Raw genomic sequence first — 21,227 nt, 5'->3', positions numbered from 1 at the left:
AACTAAAATATTACCAAGAGCTAGAGATGTAGTTCAGTAGTTTGAGCATATGCTTTCCATGATCAAGGCCCTATGTTCAATCTCTAGTACCATAAAAATAAATTAATAAATAAATAAAATAAAATGTGTAAGCGAGGAGAATATGCCACACTAGGAAAATATCTGTAGAGTGTACATACAAGAGGAAATGACAGAAAATCAAAATGTGTCACTACAAAGGTAAATCAACTAAACACAGGGAAAAAATGAAGGTAGGAAGCTGTGCTGAAAACAAATAAAAAAACTGCCATAGTAAGTTATTCTTCATTGTTAATTTCTTTAAACATAAATGAAACAAACACCCCAATCAAAAGACATAGATTAGCAGAATTGATTTAATAATAGCAATAGAAACCAATAATATGCTGTCTATTAGAGACTCATTTGAAATTGCTTCATACATAGGTTCAAAGGGAAAGGATGTTGAAGTATTTCTATACAAATTAAACTAGAGATTAGAGGTAGCTATGCCAAAATGACAAATAAACTTTAAGAAACTCTTACCAGACATAAGGTATACTATATTATAATAAAAGGATAAATTTACCAAGAAGATACAATAATTGTAAATATATATATATAACAAACATCAGAACATGTAATCATATAAAGTAAACATTGGGAGAATTAAGGGGAAAAACAGCTCCTATAACAACAGTAGAAAACATTAATGATCCACTTTCAGTAATGGACGGAACAACACAAAGATCAAAGAGGAAATAAAGGATGTGAACATCACTATAGAGGTAAACTGGACCTAACAGAACACTTCACCTTCCAGAGGCAGAGTATACATTTTCTCAAAAACAAATTGAACATTCTTCAGAATAGATTACACACTAAGCCATAATACAAGATTTTATAACCTTAGAGTGAAACCATACAAAGTATTTTTTTCCTGATCGAAATGGAAAAAAAAAAAAATCCATAGCAGAAGGAAAAGTGAAAAATACACAAATATTGTGTGAATTAAACAGTACATTTTTAACCAATGGATTGGGGGGCAAGGTAAAAAATTTAAGATTCTGGGGAAAACTGAAAATTACCAACAGTTATGAAATGCAGTAAAGGCAATAATAAAATGGAAATTTATAGCCTAAACACCTATAAAAAGAAAAAAAGATTCTCAAATCATGAACCAACTTGAAACCTTAAGGAATTAGAAAAAGAATAAAATAAACATACCGGAGAGGGAAGATGGCGGTGAGGGGAGTGCATTGCCCCCGTGTGCTGCTTCACTGTGTGGGAGTATGACAAGTCAGGACGGCTAAAGGCTATCTTGTTAGGAATTTCCAGCAATAGTGGGGTGCTCCGGAACCTGGAGGAAGGATTTCCATCGCACGAGGATCGGCTACAGGGACTCAAACGCGAGAGGTTTGTCGCACGGAGGGTAACACAGCTTATTTAGCAAATCGCCCCGCAGCTAGAGTCTGCAGCGCGTGCTGGGAAACGAGGAGATAGCGACGCAGGGATACAGCGCTGCAGTTTCTGCCAGCCGTGCAAGGACCGTACTCAGGGCTGAATTCTGGGTTCGAGACGGGGGAAGGAAGCGGTCCATCTCGGTTCTCCACACCGGTCAGACCACAGAGGAGGCCAGCAGCCACCATGTTGGAAAGCTGACGTCACCATCCCTGTTTTCGACTGACCGCAGCTCATTCAGCCATAGAACAGGTAATTTCAGGCTGCCATTCGCCTGCGGCTTACAGACAGATTGCTAGGGTTCAGTGCCTGGGTGCTTCTTAGAACCTGATCTTATCGGAGCGAACACCGAGCGCGGGGCGGCCGAGTTCCGGCTCCCGGAACGGCCCTGGCCCAGGGCTGGGGAGCCTGCGGAGGCTGCTTCTTGGACCCTGCTCCTATCAGAGCATACACCAAGCACTAAGCGGCCGAATTCCGGCTCCCGGAACTGAGCCCGCGGGGACTGCTTCTTGGAGCCTACTCTTATAGGAGCTTACACCGAGCACGGAGCGGCAGAGTTCCGGCTCCTGGAACTGCCCTGGCCCAGGGCTAGGAGCCCACGGAAACTGCTTCTCGGTCCGGGTCCTGCTGAGGGCCGGTCAGGACTCACCCGTTGCTTTGGTTGCCCGGCAAGGGGAACGAAATGCTGCCATTCGCATAGGATACCAACATGGCAGAGATCTGATGTCATCAGAAAGCGGCGGAGGAGAAAACTTCATCAATACCAGCGGCGACAGAAACAGTTGGTCTCCTGGTAGGGGGGGTGAGGCACAGACACCCGAGTCTCCCCAATTTGTCGTCGAGCCAGAGGGGAGGAGCCGGGCCGCCGCCAGCGCCCGGAGCAGGCCCAGCGGCTCGCCAGCGTGGTGACCGCGTGACCCCAACTGGAGAGGGGCGGAGCGGAGCCGCCACCCGCACCCGCAAGGTGGGCAGACCCGCGACCCAGTGGTACATGGGCGTGGTAGGAGGGGCAGGGCAGAGCCGCCGCCCGCGCTTGCAAGGTAAACAGACCTGTGACAGCCTGGCGTGTCAGGCCCAGTGGCCTGCCAGTGTGGTACACACGTCACCCCAACTGGAGTAGGGGCAGAGCAGATCCTTCTCCCACGCCCGGATCAGGCCCTGCCGGTGTGGTGGCCACGTGACCCCAATTGGAGTGGGGGCGGAGCGGAACCGCCACCCGTGCCCGCAGGGTGAACAGACCTGTGACCAACCCGCAGATCAGGCCCAGGGGTCCGCAGGCATGGTAGGAGGGGCAGGGCAGATCCGCCGCCCGTGCCTCCAAGGTAGGCAGACCTGCGACAGACCGGCGGATCAGGCCCAGGAGCCTGCCGGCGTGGTACACACACCACCCTAATTGGAGTAGGGGCAGAGCAGAGTCGCCGCCCGTGCCAGGAACAGGCCCAGCGACCTGCAGGCGGGGTAGTCACGACACCCCAATTGGAGTAGGGGCAGAGCAGAGCCACCACCCGTGCCCGAAAGGTGGGCAGATCTGCGACCGACCAGCGGGACAGGCCCAGTGGCCTGCCGGTACGACAGACACGTCACCCCATTGGAGTAGGGGCAGAGTAGAGCCGCCACCCGTGCCTGCAGGGTAGGCAAACCTGCAACCGACCGGCGGATCAGGCCCGGTGGCGTGCCGGCGTGGTACACTCGTCACCCCAATTGGAGTAGGGGCAGAACAGAGCCACCGCCAGTGCCCAGAACAGGCCCAGTGACCTGCCGGTGTGGTAGCCACGACACCCCAATTGGAATAAGGAGAGAGCAGAGCCGCCGCCCACGCCTGCAGGAAAGATACACAAGCAGTATGAAAAGACAAGGAAAGAAAGGACCACAAGCAATGCAGGTCAACGCAACTTTAGAAGAGGTAACAGCTGCAGCAGATGGAATGTCAGATAAAGAATTCAGGATATACATGCTTCAGATGATCTGGAGTATCAAGGAAGACATTAAACAGCAAAATCAGACAATGAAAGATCACTTCGACAATGTATTACGCAAACAAATCCAGGAAGCAAAGGATCAACTATACAGGGAGATAGAGGTTATAAAAAACAAACAAACAGAAATTCTAGAAATGCAGGAAACAATAAACCAACTTAAAAACTCAATGGAGAATACTACCAGCAGAGTAGAACACTTAGAAGATAGAACATCAGACAATGAAGACAAAGTATTTCAACTGGAAAAGAACATAGACAGCTCAGCAAGACTGTTAAGAAACCATGAGCAGAACATCCAAGAAATATGGGATAACATTAAGAGACCAAACTTAAGAGTCATTGGGATACAGGAAGGTACAGAGCTCCAAACCAAAGGAATGAGTAGTCTATTCAATGAAATAATACGAGAAAACTTCCCAGACTTGAAGAATGAGACAGAATCCCAAATCCTAGAAGCCTACAGGACGCCGAATGTGCAAAATCATAAGAGATCCACACCTAGACACATTATAATGAAGATGTCCAACATACAGAATAAGGAGAGAATTTTAAAAGCTACAAGAGAAAGGAAGCAGATTACATTTAGGGGTAAGCCAATCAGGATAACAGCTGATCTTTCAACACAGACTCTGAAAGCTAGAAGATCCTGTAATAACATATTTCAAACACTGAAAGAAAATGGGTTCCAACCAAGAATTGTGTATCCAGCAAAATTAAGCTTCAGGATGGAAGATGAAATTAAAACCTTCCACGATAAACAAAAGTTTAAAGAATTCGCAGCTAGAAAACCATCTCTTCAAAACATCCTCTCCAAAGCATTACAGGAAGAGGAAATGGAAAATAACAATGAAAACCAACAGTGGGAGGTAGGACAGTAAAGGGGGGGAAAATAATCAAAGAGGAAAACAAACCATGTTTAGTAACAGAAATAAACAAGTATGGCTGGAAGAACAACCCATATCTCAATAATAACCCTAAATGTTAATGGCTTAAACTCACCAATTAAGAGACACAGGCTAGTAGAATGGATCACAAAACAAGACCCAACAATATGCTGCCTACAGGAGACGCATTTGATAGGAAAAGACATACATAGGCTGAAGGTGAAAGGTTGGGAAAAATCATATCACTCATATGGACTTCGGAAACAAGCAGGAGTGTCCATACTCATATCAAATAAAATAGATTTCAAGCCAAAGTTAATCAAAAGGGATAAAGAGGGACACTACATACTGCTTAAGGGAACCATACACCAACAAGACATAACAATCATAAATATTTATGCCCCAAACAATGGTGCAGCTATGTTCAGAGAAATGCAAATCAAAACCACCCTAAGATACCATCTCACTCCAGTAAGATTGGCAGCCATTATGAAGTCAAACAACAACAAGTGCTGGCGAGGATGTGGGGAAAAGGGTACACTTGTACGTTGCTGGTGGGACTGCAAATTGGTGCAGCCAATTTGGAAAGCAGTATGGAGATTTCTTGGAAAGCTGGGAATGGAGCCACCATTTGACCCAGCTATTCCCCTTCTTGGTCTATTCCCTAAAGACCTAAAAAGAGCATGCTACAGGGACACTGCTACATTGATGTTCATAGCAGCACAGTTCACAATAGCAAGACTGTGGAACCAACCTAGATGCCCTTCAATAGACGAATGGATAAAAAAAATGTGGCATTTATACACAATGGAGTATTACTCTGCAAAAAATGACAAAATCATAGAATTTGCTGGGATATGGATGGCATTAGAGCAGATTATGCTAAGTGAAGCTAGCCAATCCCTAAAAAACAAATGCCAAATGTCTTCTTTGATATAAGGAGAGTAACTAAGATCAGAGTAGGGATGAAGAGCAGGAGAAGAAGATTAACATTTAACAGGGATGAGAGGTGGGGGGGAAAGGGAGAGAGAGGGGAAATTGCATGGTAATGGAAGGAGACCCTCAGGGTTATACAGTGGAGGGGGTAGAGAGAGAGGAGGGGAGGGGAGGGGAGAGGTGGGGAGGGGGGAGGATGGAGGATGGGAAAGGCAGCGGAGCACAACAGACACTAGTATGGCAATATGTAAATCAATGGATGTGTAACTGATGTGATTCTGCAATCTGTGTATGGGGTGAAGGTGGGAGTTCATAACCCACTTGAATCAAAGTGTGGAATATGATATGTCAAGAAATTTGTAATATTTTGAACAACCCACAATAAAAAATTAAAAAATAAAATAAAATAAAATAAACATACCTTTAACAGGAAGTGTATATAGATATTGCTATATATTTATATATGAGTAAAGATAAATATCATAGAGAAATATAAAAATATAAAAAGTAAAGAAAATTAACAAAACCACAAGTTTGTTCTTTGAACACATTAACAAAACTGATAAGTTGTTGGCTAGATTGAATGATCCAAATAACTGAAATCAAAAATTAAAGGGAAGACATGGAAATGTTAGAACAAATTCTATTCAAACAAGAAAGATAATAAGTATTATGAACAATGCATACAAAAAATTGGATAATGTAGGTGAAATTGATATAGTCCTAAAGAATTCAGCCTACCAAGAATGAATCATAAAGAAATAGAAAATCTGAATAAATCTATGATTGAAAGGAGATCTAATCACGAATCAAAGTATTAGACATAGAGGAATGAAGAAAAGAGATAGGGATGGGAATAAGAAAGTAGAATAAATCAGACATAACTTTCCTATGTTCATATATAAATACACGACCAGTGTATTTCTATATCATGTTCAACCACAAGGATGGAATCCTAATTAGAATAAGTTAAAATCCACATATGTACACTATGTCAAAATATACTCTAAGTCATATATATATATATATATATATATATATATATATATATATATATATATATATATATATAACAAATAAAGGGGAAAACCTCCTAACCAAAAAGAAAAGAAAATCCCAAGCCCAGATGAATTCATTGATGAATTCTACAAATTATTTACAGAAGAGTAATAGTCCACTTCAGATTCTTCCAAAAATATGAAGAATGGTGAATACTTTCAAACTAAATCTGTGAGCCAAGGTTTTCCTATTAATAATGAAGCAAAGACACCTTGAAAAAGAATAGTAAAAATTATCACCTCTTATGAATATCGATGCAGAAATTATCCACAGAATTCCAGCAAACTGCTTTTAACAGCTTTTTAAAAGGATTATACACTATGACCAAGTGAAATTTATTCCTGCAATACAAGAATGATAAACCTATGAAAATCAATCCACGTGCTTCATTAACAGGTTGAAGAAAAAAATAAAATAAGCAAATGATCATCTTAATTTATGCAGAAAAGAAAAGAAAAGGCATTGGAAAAATACAACACACACCCCCCACACACACACACTCACACACATTTTCAGCAAAGTAGAAATAGAAGGAAACTATCTCTTAAATATTAAAATCTCACAGTTAATAACTCAATGGTGAAAAACACAAGAGCTTTTTCCTCCAACATCAGAAAAAAGACAAGATGCCTGTAGCACTTCTAATCAATATAGTTTTAGAAGTTTCAGCAGGAGCAATTAGGCTACACAAAGATGATAAAGGCACTGGAACTGGAAAGTAAAATGGGAAATTATCTGTTTACTGATGACATGATTTTATGTTTAGAAAACTCTGGACTCCACCAAAAAAATACAACTTACTAGTTCTAATAATTAACTGGCAAAGTTATAGGATACAAAATCAGTACACAAAAATAAGTTGCCTTTGTATACACTAAAAATGAACAATCCAAAAAGAAAATAGGACAATTCCATTTTTGATAGTATCAAAATGAATAAAATAGGAGTAAACTTATTTAAGAAGGTGAAAAAATTTCATGCTTAAAAAAAACAAAAAAAAATGCTGCTGAAAAGTTGAAGAAGACAAAAATAAATAGAAAGATATCCCATGTTTGTGGCTTGAGAGACTAAATATAGTAAAGATGTCAGCATTCACAAAGTGATCTATAGATTCAATGTAATTCCCATCAAAAGTCCAATGATGTCTATTTTTTCAGAAATAGAAAAAAAATCTATCCTAAAATTCATGTGAAATGGCAAGAGATCACAAAAAAATCTTGAAAAAGAAGAACAAAATTGGAGGTCTCACACTTCCTGATTTAAAAACTTAAAACAAAGCTATAGAAATCAAAAGAGCCTTGACCTGGCATAAAGACAGATTAATAGACTAATGCATATAAATAATCCTTTGTTATAATGATTTTCAACAAATGTACCATTTGTTGAAAGACCATTCAATGAAGAGAAGACAGTCTTTTCAAAAAATTGTGCTCGGAAAATTAGATATCCACATGCAAAATGAAGAAGTTCCACTCCTACTTCATATAAATTTAACTTAAATACATTGGACTTAATCATAAAATCTAAAACTTAAAAAAAGGGGGGCAGGGCAAAGCTTCATGACATCCAATTTGAGGACAGTGATTTCCTGGATATGACATCAGAAACATGGGCACTCAAAGGGGCAGGGGATGCATGAACTAAAGCAAAAAATGAAAACTATTACACAATTAACATACTATCTACACAGAGAAAAAGCATCCCACAGAATCAGAGGAAATATTTTCAAGTCATATATGTCTGATAAAAAATTAACTATCCAGAATCCCAAAACCCTCAACCCAACAACAAAGAACTTATCTTTATAAAAACAAGTGGCAGGAGGACAATCAACTTGAGTAGGCATCTCTCCAAAGAGAATACTTTATACAAGTCAATAAGTATATCAACATCATTCACCAACAGGGAAATGCAAGTTGAAATTGCAATGAGATACCAATTCAACCCATTACACCTGCTATTATAAAAATTAATAAACAAAAATAGAAAACAAAAAGTGTCAGCCAGGGTGTACAGAAACAGAAACCCTTAGGCACAGCTAATTGGGAATGAAAAGCAGTGCAGTTACCACAGAAAACAATATGTAGCTCCCCAAATAAATAAGCAGAAAATTATCATATGATCCAAAAATTCCACTTTGAGGCATAATACAAAAAAAAAAACATTGAAAGCAAGGGCTCAAAAATATTTCTACATTCATGATCAAGGCAGCACTAATTAGAATAGTGAATGCAGCACAAGTGTTCATCAAAGGATGGACAAATGAAGTACAGACAATGATTTGGTCTTAATTAAGGAAGGAAGTTTGACACATGCTTCAACAGGAATGGACCTTGGCGACATTATGCTAAGTTAAACAAGCCAGTCGCAAAAGGACACATTTCACATGGCACCACATGTCTGAGGTATAGTCAAAATCATAGACACTGAAAATGGAATGGTGGTTTCCAGGAGCTACAGGGAAGGAAGAATGGTTGGTTATTACTTAATGGATATAGAATTTCAGTTTGCAGAGGTGAAATAAGTTCTGTAGATGGATGGTGATGATGGCTACACAGCAATATGAATGTACTTAATGCTACTGAAATGTACATTTCAAATTGGCTAAAATGATAAAATTTATGTTAAGTATATTTTACAATAAAAAGGGAGGCACGAAGAGAACTTTGGGGTGATAAAAATGCTCTCTACCTTGTGGGGTGGTAGTTACATGAGTGAATATATGTGTTCAAATTTATTGACATGAACACTTAATTTGGGTGTATTGTATTTAAAACAAATTTGCTGCCTCCCTCTATTTTTCTCCCTAGTTTTTCCTCCCCATTTCCTGATTTATGGGCTCTATGTTCTGCCAACATATTCACTATATGTGAATGATTAGAGAAGAGAGCTTGAAATTAATTCAACTTTAAAATGTCTGCACTGTCTAGAGTAGTGCTTGGCATACAGTGGGCACTAAACAAGTGTTGGTTGTTTAAATTATACATTCAGAACAATTATCCAAATCCTCATATTCAAACAATAACAGCTTGAAAATATTTTTAAATCCCATATCCTAAACATATAACCAATTTTTTCTTGTCATTATTCCTTAAACAATATAGCATACAATTCACATAGTATTTACATTTTATAGATATTATAAGTGATCTAAAGATGATTTAAAGTACATGGAAGAATATGTGTAGTTTACATTCAAATACTACAGCATTTTATAGATGAGACCTAAGCATTTACAGATTTTGGTATCCCAAGGGTTCCTAGAACCAATCCTCCATGAATACTGAAGAATGACTATAACCTATTTTTGTGTTTTGGCTTTTTTTTTTTTTTTGTATTTGTATTTTTTAAGTAGCTATTGTTTACTGCAAGCTTGCTACAGTATCAGACTTTAGCTCTTTGCAAATTCAATGTCGTTTGCTCTCACCCAACGACTCAGTGAAGTGGGTATATAGTCCCTGGTCTTTTTAATCAGGAAATTGAGGCTTAGAGAAATGGAATCCAACCACATGCAGCTATTACTTATGTAGTAGATTTGGGATTCAAAATGAGTCTTTTGGACTGTAAAGTTGCTGTTCTTCACCTCTTGATAGAGGTTATACTTTATCTTACATTTCGCTAAGCACCCATTGACTTGCCAATTGTAAACCAGAGCTTATAATCAAGAGCATTCTATAAATTGTTTGCACTGCACAGGTGCAACATGAAGCATGCTTCTGAGGCACGTTCAGAGGCATCACAGTGGGTGCTTGTTACAGAAGCTGTGGCACTTCAGATAGCCAAGAAAATGGGTCCATAAATCCCTTCATCCCAAGATGCCCACTGGAATGTTAAGAGATTACTCACTGTGGCCTTTCTATCCTCTAAAGTTTGCAGACACTCTTCCAGAATGTGCCATCCTCGATTATGGAAACATAGTGAAAAGGAAGGAGCAAGCCTCCCTGGCGTCTGCTCAGCATTTCCTGCCAGTGGCTTTAAGAATATTGTGAAATTCACAAAAAAAAAATGCAATTCTAACAAGCAAGAGACAGGACAAGTTATATACTAACCATTTAGGGAGAGATCATTATCTCAACCAGAATTCAAATGCCAGAATCTCTGGTTGTAATTTCAGCGACTTCCCAATTACTTCAAAATGGTGAAAATATCTCCATTAGAATAGATAGCTCAGAAGTCAGTGCGTTTGTGTATGTGAGTGCACCAGTGTGTCTATGTGAAAAGGGGAGAAACTAGAAAAGAAAGAAGTAAAGGAGAAGTTAATACTTCCTTTTAGAAAGCTTGGAGTGCCTACTATGCATTAGGTATTGTACTGAACACTGGGGACCCAGAGATATAATACATTTACGACATGGGAGAAGCAAAGGAAATGACAATGAGAATAGGAATATCTCTAGAGACAGTATAAAAAGCACAGGAGAGTATAAATTTGAGTACTATAATTCCTTGCTCTTACACAAGGTGACTTACAACCAATATCTCAATGTGAGCATGGCCACTCTGATTAAACACTGAACTGATTCAATTCCCTGTATATACAGATAGTGGCTCTCCTTATATCCCCCTGGGAAGTTCCAACCAGCCAAACAGTAAGCAAGAAGCCTTATGTCAGGATGGCATCACTGGGTGGTCAAGGTAGACAAATAACTGATATAGCAAGCCATATATCTGAGAATGAACTATGTAATTAATTGTAAAGGAGCAGAACAGACAGGAGTAAGCGTGAATTGGTCTTGACCACTGTTGAAGAAGTCTGCAAAATAAATAATTTGGGTTAGCAGACAAACAGTAAGCATTCAAAAGTCGCTTAACCACTTAGCTGGGACAAGTGGGGTCAAAGGCAATTCTAGTCACTCTGAGGGGAGGTCCTGGAAGGACAAGCCAGGGTGCCTGATCTCCCAGAGTCTGGTATAGCTTCAGCATACATTAGCAAGACATGGACTAGGACTCAGTGGCAAGAAGATTTACAGCTATGGGTCAGGTGGGAAGCGAGTTTCTGATAGAGCTAGCAATGAGCAGAAACTTCCTCTTTAAATTGCTCTTGCCTCTGCTGGCTCTGCAGATACTGGACATCAACATGCGTATGACCCTGTGTCCTGGACACCAGAATCTTGGCAGGTGGCTAACAGTGATTCTTATCATTCCATTCTCTTTCCTCCATCTATTTTCTACCTTTGACTATTCAATAATGCCAGTGGAAGCTTTTTGTCCCCTACATGTATACACATTTCCCTGCTCCTTAGTTCTTTCCTTTATCTTTGTTCAATTCTGCTTTGATACCTTCAGAAAATCTCTCTTCCCCTTTCTCCTCTCTTGTGTCTTTGCATTTTTTATCTTTCATTCCCTGTGTCTTTCTTCCCTTCCTTGTTAATGTTTATCAAAACACCTCCAACCATCAGACAAATATATTGTGACAGATGTGGGCATGGATCCAATAGAGTGAGCGCTATGCATCTGAAAATTAAATTTGGCTCAAATAGAAACAATACTACAAACTCCAAAAACTTCTGAAAGTATTCAGAAATATCGTTGAGAAAATGTCTCCATATTATCTTCCTCTAATTACACCTACTTTTCTTCAGCGTCAGTACTCACAATAAATAGAAAATTATCATATCCATTTTTTCTCTTTTGTGTAATTACTTCTACAACAACATTATTTCATATTATTCTTCATTGCTAGTATGTAGCATTTTGGGTAATTGTGAGTTAAATCATCTTCAGTGGACCAGCCAAAAAACTTAACAACCACTTATAACATTCTTTGTTCCCAATATACAATGAAACTTTGTTAACCGAGCTATCATAAATCTTTAGACTTGACGAAAATGTTTAATATTCAAAACCAATTTTTAAAAACTTTATTGATCAGCACTTTTATGGGAAGCCAGGTCAAGTCCTTCAGCATCTCTTTGATTAAGGAAAATGTACCCTTTCCAGGGAAAAGGAGGTTAAAATAGGTCACATGATTTTCTCTAGAGTATGAATCAGCAGCAAGGTGAGGAGAAGGCCAGTGGGTATTTTCACAACCTTAATGGATTAAATTAAAATGTGAATATAAAAATGGAGAAGGATTACAGATTGAAATGTTTTAGGTTTTAAAGAAACTACTTCTTTTTATTCTATACTTTGGGATCATTCATTTCTTCACAACTGTCAATGGTGGATTCTTCCCAACAAATTACCTGATTAGATTATTTTGTTTTAGTTCACAGGCCCTTTGAAGTACTGTGTATACAGTAGGAGGTAAATAAGTGGATAGTAGGACATTTAGGGTAGGTTCACAACCAGGAACACCAATGACCCCCTCTACGGTGTGCTGAACCCTTTGGTGACCATCATTTTGTGCAGTGTTCCCAGCACACATTATTTCTAGCTCCAGAAGGTGGGTCAACATTTACTTAAGTGCAGATGAGGGAAAGGAGACCCTAAATATTCTACAGAAGACAATTAAAACACTCAGCTTAAATGCAGGTTTCCTGGACTTCAATCCAATATGTGTCCAGGCAAAAGAAAGAAACCTTTTATTTGTTTCTGCTCAGAGTGCATGGAAACCTTCTCTGGTCTCTATATCAGGGAGGGCAGGGTAGATTATGTAATTGAGAAGAAGCAGAAAAGTCTTCTAGGAGCAAATCTGAATTCTATCACATAATAACTATGTGAACAAAGGCAAGTGGCTTAATTTCCCTAAACCTCAATTTCCTATGCCATTAATTGGGATTGTAATATTTTGAAAGTTACATTAAATGATAGGTCATTTATAAAGGCATATGACATACATTAAATCATGGATAATAGGGTTTTTGTTTTAAAAGCACCCCACTTCCTCTCCCAGGGCCTTGATAGTTTTATTAAAGGGCCTGTGGTCTTATCCTATAGGGAGAGTGATGAAAGTGTCAAACCTTTCCTTTCTTCACCTTCTTTACGAGGAAAACAAAGTGCAGATCTAGACAGGGCAAGTGCTGAGCAGACTAGACACTGGAGCTTAAATTTTCACTTATACAAAAAAATACACCAGGGTATAAGCTATACTAAATAGGTGTTGCTATTGGGAGACAGGAAAGGAAGGAGAATGGACCAAAATTAAAAGAACCCACCCTTTTCCCCAACATCTACTCCACACTAACTGTAGCTCTGATTTCCTTAAATGCAACATCAGCAAAATAATCTTCCTGCAGGGCAAACAAAAATCAAACATATTTGGAATAATCTGGGGCTGTCTTGTCTGTATTTAAAAAATAAAATCAAGAAAGGCTAATACTTAGTTCCTAACTTAATAGGTAATGCAAACATCTACAGATGTCTTAAGATGTAATTCCTCCTTCTTATCTCATGACTATGAAGACAGCTCCCTGTTAATAAAAAGCAATTTTTAAAGTTCTCCCCTGGGAAGGTCAAATAGAAGCTACTTTGCTTTTCCTTTCTGATGCATCTCATTTTTGGATCCCATCAGATTTCTAACACCAGGATCCCCCATAGCTTGCCATGATAAACACAGTAAGGTGGTCATGGGCAGAGTCCTTAACAGAAGTTGGAAGGAAGGGAAGTGGAAAGACAGAACTAAACTGAACCCAAGGGCCATATTTACTAAAAGAGGCCAAATAATTACTAAAGGGCTTAGATAAGAATTGCTGAGTTTTTCCACTATGGTTCAAGCAGTCTAGGGGCCTACATTGTTAATGCTTTAAAACAGCTTCTTCCATTACCTTCTTTGGACTGTGGACATGTTAGGTATGTGTATGGGGAGGCAGACACATCCCTACCAATCAGAGATGTTAGAGTGTCACAGACTCAAACCAGCCCTACTCATCTTGGCCTGGGTGATCCTGAAGCCATTTGCCAATGTGGGACACACTAAGTCCTCAGGCAGGATTACGAATTTCCTTGCTCAATGCATCTCTTTTTCTCTGATAAGGAAAATCTCTGCAGAAACATGACAGCCTCCTCTTCCAAATGTGTTATTTTACTGCTGCTAAGAAGATTCCTCTTAACTCTGCCACCCTGCTTGTTGTCTTGCCCTTAGGGATATTGAAGACTTCGTGTGTAGTTTAAGATCAGATTGCAACCACTGGTGGATTCAACTGTCCCCTCTGACAAGTAATTTGAGTAGAATCCAAAAATCCTTCAGCCCTCAGGTCCCTGAGTGTTATGCCTGAATGCCCCAGCATCATATTTTAAAGAGAATAAAACTGTTTAAATATAAGCAGTTCATTACTGTAAGGTAATACTATATTAGAAGAGGATGGGTCTCATTAAAATGGCTCAAAGAGTCCCACCAATACTTAATATTTTTAATCCCTAGTACTCAGTACAATATCTGCACTCAATACATAATACATAAAATGCAGGAACTTGCAATGTAACAGTGATCACACATGAAGAAATCACAGGTCCACAATGTGTCTCTGTTAAAAGAGGGGTGTAGCAACTGTGGCTGGAACCCAGATGACAATAATTCTTAACCAAAAGCAGGAAGCTGAGTGGAACTGGGAAGAAACTAATACAATTTAAAGGTGTGTGTGTAGGTGGAGAAGGAGACGGTAGAATAGATGAAACTAGGAAAAAATGAGAATATCAATTATTACTGAGGAGTTCCATTTAGTACTAGTAACAACTAACACACACAGTCAGCCCTCTGTATCCATGGATTATATCTGCAGATGTGCAAAACAGCAGATCAAAAATATATTTAAAATTTTTAATTGCATCCATATTGAACAGGTACAGATGTTTTGCTTGTCATTATTGCCTAAACAATATAGTATAACAACTATTCACATAGCACTTACATTGTATTAGGTATTATAAATAATCTAGAGATGATTTAAAATATTGGAAGGATGTGTGTAGGTTAAATGAGATGTGATCATCTGAGAACTTTGGTATCCAGGGAGCCCTGGAACAAATCTCCCATGAATACCGCTGAGAAATATACTGCTTCTCTAAAACTAACAGAACAACACCATATACTTTGTCTCACCTGATATTACAGGTCTGGTGGATATCATTCCCTTCTATATACAATTACACTGAAGTGCTCAAGGCTATGTAGTTAGTGAGAGGTAGAATGAGAATCAAACTGAAGCACCCAGGCCCTGAGCCTAGCACTTTCTAGAGCACGAATGTAGCTATAAGGTGGCTGAATGCATGGAAGGGACACTTTAGTGGACAGTAGGGAGGAGGGAGAGACCCTGGACACCAACCTTGCTCAGATGTTATAGGGCATAAAGGCTTTAGAACAGAGTTCATCAACTTTGCTCCAAACTGGAAATACTGGAAGAGATACATTAAATACCCTAACTCCAGAGATGTTGATTTCTTTGGTTTGTGAGTTTGGCATTAGATTCTTTGTCTTTTGTTTGTTTGTTTTGGTGTGGAATGAATTCACTGCCTCACATACTCTAAGCATCCTCTCTACCACACTAAGTTATATCTCCAACCTCAAGTGGAATTTTTAGAAAGCATTCCAGGTAACTTCAAGGAGCAAACCAGTTTATCATAGTCAAGTGAGAGGGCTCTTCTGGACCTGGGCCTGCTTGTAAGTCTTTTTATGTCTCCATTTTCTTAGCTCAAGAACAGTGCCTTTACACTTGTATAGTCCTTATTTAGCTTAGGCACCTTAAACATTGAAACTCAAAAGTCATGCACATGTTTTGAATAATCTACTGGCTGCTCTGAATTTCCAAATTTAAGCCAGATGACCAACTGCTGATGACAAGTGAAAAATACAGAAAACCACCCAGGTGGACAACAGAACATTGTACTCAGGAATTCTATTGCCCAAGTTGCTTTGGAAAAATCCCACTACTCAGATTGTTCCTTGGCAGCATTTAAACCTCACCTACTTGTTCTGAATGGATTAGTTCAGAACTCCAAATGAAAATGTTGGGGCAGGGTAGAAATGAGCCTGTAAGCATAATCCCATATCAACAAGCTAGGATTATCCAAATTTTTTATCCTATATTGAAAAATAAAATAAAAACAAAAATAACAAAATAAATCACCATGTTGGTGGAAACTGATGAGAGCCACAGCAGAAGGGGCCCCAGCAAACTTCCAGCTGCCAGCTGATGATTGGCTCACAGCGGCCCCAGCAACTTCTAGCTACCAACTGATTGGCTCCTCTGTGGTGATGCTCATCGGGCTGTTTCCCTGCCCTTTCAGACCATGGAGCAGCTCATTGGGGGACTTATTTTGGCTCTGCCCACAGTGACCCAGCCAATTGGCCTCAAGAGCAGGAGGAGTGGGGGAGGTTGAGAGGCTTATGGGAAGCCGGTGGTGGCAGTTGGGCTCTGAGGGTTTTTCCTGAGGAGCTGTTTTGTTTGTTGTGTGTGGTTCTAAGAATAAAGTTCGTTTCTTTTGACAAGTGGCTCCTGAATTGTGCCCAGCCAGACTGCGGCAGAAACTTTTCCCATTGAGTAAAACATCCATAAGTAGTGAATACAACCACTGTTTTAGGGTATCCCTCAACATGTCTATGTACTCAGATACTGTGGACTAACAGAAAAACCAAAGTAAATTTAGAGGTATCAGAGCTTCATGAAGAAGGTTCAATTGGTGGGCATCTGTGTGTCAGATGCCAGCTGATAGGTTTAGGATGCTAGGCTCCTTTCCTGATGTGGCACTGATTCAGACAAAGGACTCCTAGATACTTGTTATATCTAATCTAAAAGAAAGGTACAGAACATTTTTAACCCAACAGAAGATAATTGTAATGAAATGACTCTGGCCAAGAGGGCCCATTTGTAATAATGAATTCAAATCAGATTCATAGAAGCTATAATTCAACCATAGTGAATAGCACCTTCATTTTCCATATCATCTCTCTTTCAAAAAGGCTAAATAACTCAATATTCAGATAATTATTTTTACTTTTTAAGTAGCCTTATGAAGTAGTTATGAAGAAGATAATATTGCCTCACTTACATAAAATGAGTTTCAAAACTTCAATGTCGTCTTTAGCACATCACTTCCTAATGTCTCTCAGTGTAATCAAAGACCTGTCACAACAAAACTGATATCCCAAAGGAAGGAAATCATTCCGCCTCTAAGCTGTACAATTTTTCATTGGAGAGTTTGAAGATGGACCCAGGTTTCTTGATTCCTTTCCTTTTCCTACTAGGACTTTGCTTCTTATCTGACTCCATTCAACATTAAAAACAGACTGGAGATAATTTGATCCAGGACAGTTATATTAAAAAGACTTTCTGTGGCTGATAGGAATAGACATCATTTAATTTTTTTAGCAAATTCTGAATATTTAATGCATTTGGAACACTAAATTCCCAAGCAATGAATTCCCAATGAACACTTTTAAGGAGACCATAGAGCTAAAGAATTAAAGAGCTGGGGATGTAGCAGAGTGTCATAGCATTTTCCTAACATTTGTGAGGCCCTGAGTTTGATCCCCAGCATGACAAAAATAAATACATAAATAAGCATGGTTTTAAAAGCAAAAGGAACCATCAAATAAAAATCAGTACATTTATCTGGGGTGAGGGAAACTGTGGATTTCCAATGACTGGAAACATGGGCTCTCCCTCCAAGTACTGACAAGTAAGTTTTTTGTTAAGATTAGAATGTGCCTGTTTGCCTCTAAAGCAAAAATGTATTAAACAAAAACTGAAACAAACAGAAATTTGCAGGAGATGTTTATGTTCTTTGAAGATACATTGTCTCCAGTGAAATCAAAATCTGTAATAATCATGGAATAATAAGAATTAAGTGATGAGGGAAAGAAAGAAGGAAGAAAATGAATATAAAGCAAAAGCATGCCACATAAAGACACCGATAAAAATAAAGAAAGGAAGCCATAAGAGATAAGATTGCATAAGCTAAAATTTAGAGGATAGAAAGAGATTAAAATGTGAAACAATATGCTAGATTTCTCTCTTCCTGGGGTAAAATGCACAGAAAAGACAAGAAATCAACATAGGATATGTGCTTACTTTTTTTTTTTAAAGCAACAACACAAAATCAGGTAACAGATAACAGTTGTATTTGAGTATGTAAGTTTTTTTCCCAACAAAGCACAAAAATCAAGTATTCAGCTTTTCCTTTTTTATTCCCATTCCCATTACCAAGCCCAGCTGCTAAACATTAGAATTGAAGATCATGACAACAGGCCACTAGCTAATAAAAAATGGTAGATCTAAGCTGGCCCTCTGCTGGTAGAATTGTTTCACTGCGTCAGAGAAAGCAGAAAGCTCAAGTTTTTAAGTTTGTGCTTTAATTCCAAGGGGCAAGAAGAGGCCAGATGATTTAGCAAAGTTCAACACTGAGTCCCTATTCAACTCTGGACCTCTGTGCCTCCAGTGGAAGATTAGAAGATAAAAGATAAAAAGATACATACTAACGTCCCATTCAGACTACTAATATTTGCCCAAATTTCCTCCATGTGCTACTCAGATCTTTGAACCAACCAGTCCACTGCAAATGTACATCCCACAAGTCATTTCCCAGGGATCAGACTCAGGGGTCTTATTTGAAGCAACTCTTCAAATAAGTACACTCTTGCCTGGGGCAGGCATACCAGAAGGACTTGTCTTTCCTGCTGTAGGTGAAAGACATCTCTGTCCTCCTTCCTTATCTGTCCTTCTTGGGCCTCCACGCACCAGAATACAAGGGATCTGGAACCAGTACTCCAGCTCAAAAGAAGATTTAGCTAAGAATCATAAAGTTGCAAACTTAACATTTGGGTTCAAGAAAAGAATTGCTGGTTTCCCAAAGGCATTCATTCTTTCCCCAGGGAGATGCTTATCTCCACAGGGAGGGTTCCACAAGGAAAGCCAAAGGAAGAGAGGGAAGGAAAGCCCACCCTCATTTTCCTCTTGCAGAAGCTAGGCATTTTGGCTACAGAATCTGGGTCAGAATGTTTTATTTTCACCATAACCATCAAAGTCACAGGCAGGGCAAATGCATTCACCCTGTGTACATTGGGAGGCATAGTTAAGCTGGGACGTCCCTGAATCTGTCTCCTAGGACCAGACTGCCTCATTAAAGGGATAAAAGATGATATCTGCTGAGCTGGTGGAAAGTGGTGGCTGCATTTTTATTAAAGTCTCTGCTGCAGCGGGCCTAGTCCCCAAAGGTTCATATTCCAAGAATCTCCACCCCTCTGCCTGGAGTGCGTAAGTGATTCTCTGTAACTCATTAAGGTAAAACAAAAAGCTTCTGTATTGTGCTTCTCACACAGAAGTGATGTCGTTGCATAAAAGCTACATGTTTCCTCTCCTTTGCCCCAGCTGGAAAAAATAAAATGGCCCTCATAATTTATCACACAAGGTTGGCATGAGTGGCTGCATCTTCAGCAAACTCTTCACAGGCCATGGCCTGGCCCTGGTAATTCCAAAGCCTTCAATTGTTAAGAATCCCGCTGAAAGGGACAAGTCTAGCCATCCTGAGGATGACCCCACTTCATCACATATCTCCTGGTCTGGGAGAGAGGATCCAAGGGGCTGGCTGACCACTCAGTATTTCAATTTCAGTGCCCACATGTTTTTATCTTGGTACACACACAAAAGTGAATCTAGCCATGTCATGGCTCCATGTATACATGGAGTTCCAAATGCAGACTTCCGGCCAGATAACAGACCAGAAAAGCCAGACCAAGTGACAAACCTGTCCAAAGAACTGGTATCATCAACCACAGGACGCAAGTTGCCACCTTTTGGGCCTGCAAAAGTCCCTCTCACATGCTCCAATCGCCCACAGGAGCCTTCCATTCTCTCCCTCAGCCCCTCCCCATGAAACCACGTCTGAGGGGCTCAGTCCCCCTTTGAAGGATAGCTCCCTACCTGAGGGTGGCGCTCTCCCCTTGCCGGACCGTCACGTTGTCCATAGCTTTGGGGAAGGTGGCATCTCCGCTGCGCACGGGCACTCCTGTGGGTACAAGGAACAGCAGCCTGAGAGACACGACCACGAGGCACTTCCAGGGCAGGAACAGGTACCCACAGACCCCCATCCTTGACAGACACAACTTCCCAGAACTCGACAGCAGCACAGTCCTGGTCCCCCGCCACGCACACCAGCCGGTTTCAGGAAGTGGTGTGGGCAGAAAGGAAAAGAGAGCACACCAGGAGCAGAAAGGAGGAAGAAGGAGAAGCAAAGAGTCCAGGCTCTCCGGAGTCTAATAATTCTTCCTCAATTCCTGCCTCAGCTTTCCAGCTTAGCAGAACCAGATGCCCCCTCCTGCATCCAAAAAGAGCTTTCTCCACGCTCCCCTGGGGAGGGGGTAGACAGCTGGGAAGGGAGAGAAAGAAGGAAGGTGCAAGGATGAAGGTCACAGATTGCGCTTTTTCTGCCTCTCTCTTCAAGATGCTACTTTAAGATTCAGTTGGGCACGTTCTGCAGAGGTCTGGCATCAAAAGTTTATAACCCAAAGAAGGCAAGTGTCTCTGACATAAAGGAGATGTCATAAAAAGCTCCTGCTTCAAGGAGAGGAGAAAATGTTTTATTAGATCACACATATGTATAGATATATTTATAAACCAGCCCCAAGTCTCGCATCTGGAACCCGAAGGCGATAAAAAGTTCCAAGCTGGGACACGCAGCCGGTGCAGACCAAGATCCTCCGGTCCGTGGATGTCCTCACCGCAGCCCGGTCGGAAACTCGCGGCCAGCCTGGCCCGCGCTCGCCAGCCCGCGGAGCGCCGCCCGGCGCAGGCTCTGGGCTCACGGGGAGCTGGGCGGACGGCGCCCCCGCCTCCTCCGGGGACGCGGCACGGGACGCGGGGACGCGCGGACGCCACGCTTAGCGGCCGCCCCCGGCCTCTGCGCCGCCTTCCTCCCGGGAGCAGCCCGGACGCGCGCGGGCCCAGACCGCCAGGGTTGTCATGGCAGCAGCTCCATCCCTGACCGTTACTTTCTCCCAGTGCCGACTCGGAGCTAGCAGGCGGGCAGGCAGCGCTGACTG

General features: G+C 40.7%; 1 protein-coding gene across 3 annotated transcripts in view; it reads right to left on the bottom strand.

The window, feature by feature from the left end:
• The window catches only part of Opcml (opioid binding protein/cell adhesion molecule like), a 1,182,194-nt gene that overhangs the window by 537,370 nt on the left and 623,597 nt on the right, over window positions 1–21,227 (bottom strand). The window contains exon 2 of one of the 3 annotated variants that reach the window (XM_058575284.1): window positions 20,110–20,194. In XM_058575284.1, coding sequence (XP_058431267.1) covers window positions 20,110–20,194 — 85 coding nt within the window. Of the gene's footprint in view, window positions 1–20,109; window positions 20,950–21,227 lie in introns of those variants that run through there. The other 2 variants (XM_058575283.1, XM_058575282.1) reach the window with 2 other exon arrangements.

The sequence above is a fragment of the Marmota monax genome, unplaced genomic scaffold, assembly GCF_021218885.2.
Source record: "Marmota monax isolate L192 unplaced genomic scaffold, Marmota_monax_Labrador192_F-V1.1 WCK01_AAM20220418_F8-fsc00062, whole genome shotgun sequence".
NCBI lineage: Eukaryota > Metazoa > Chordata > Mammalia > Rodentia > Sciuridae > Marmota > Marmota monax.
The sequence above is the reverse complement of the archived record's forward strand: the minus strand, read 5'-3'. Positions and strand labels throughout refer to the sequence as shown.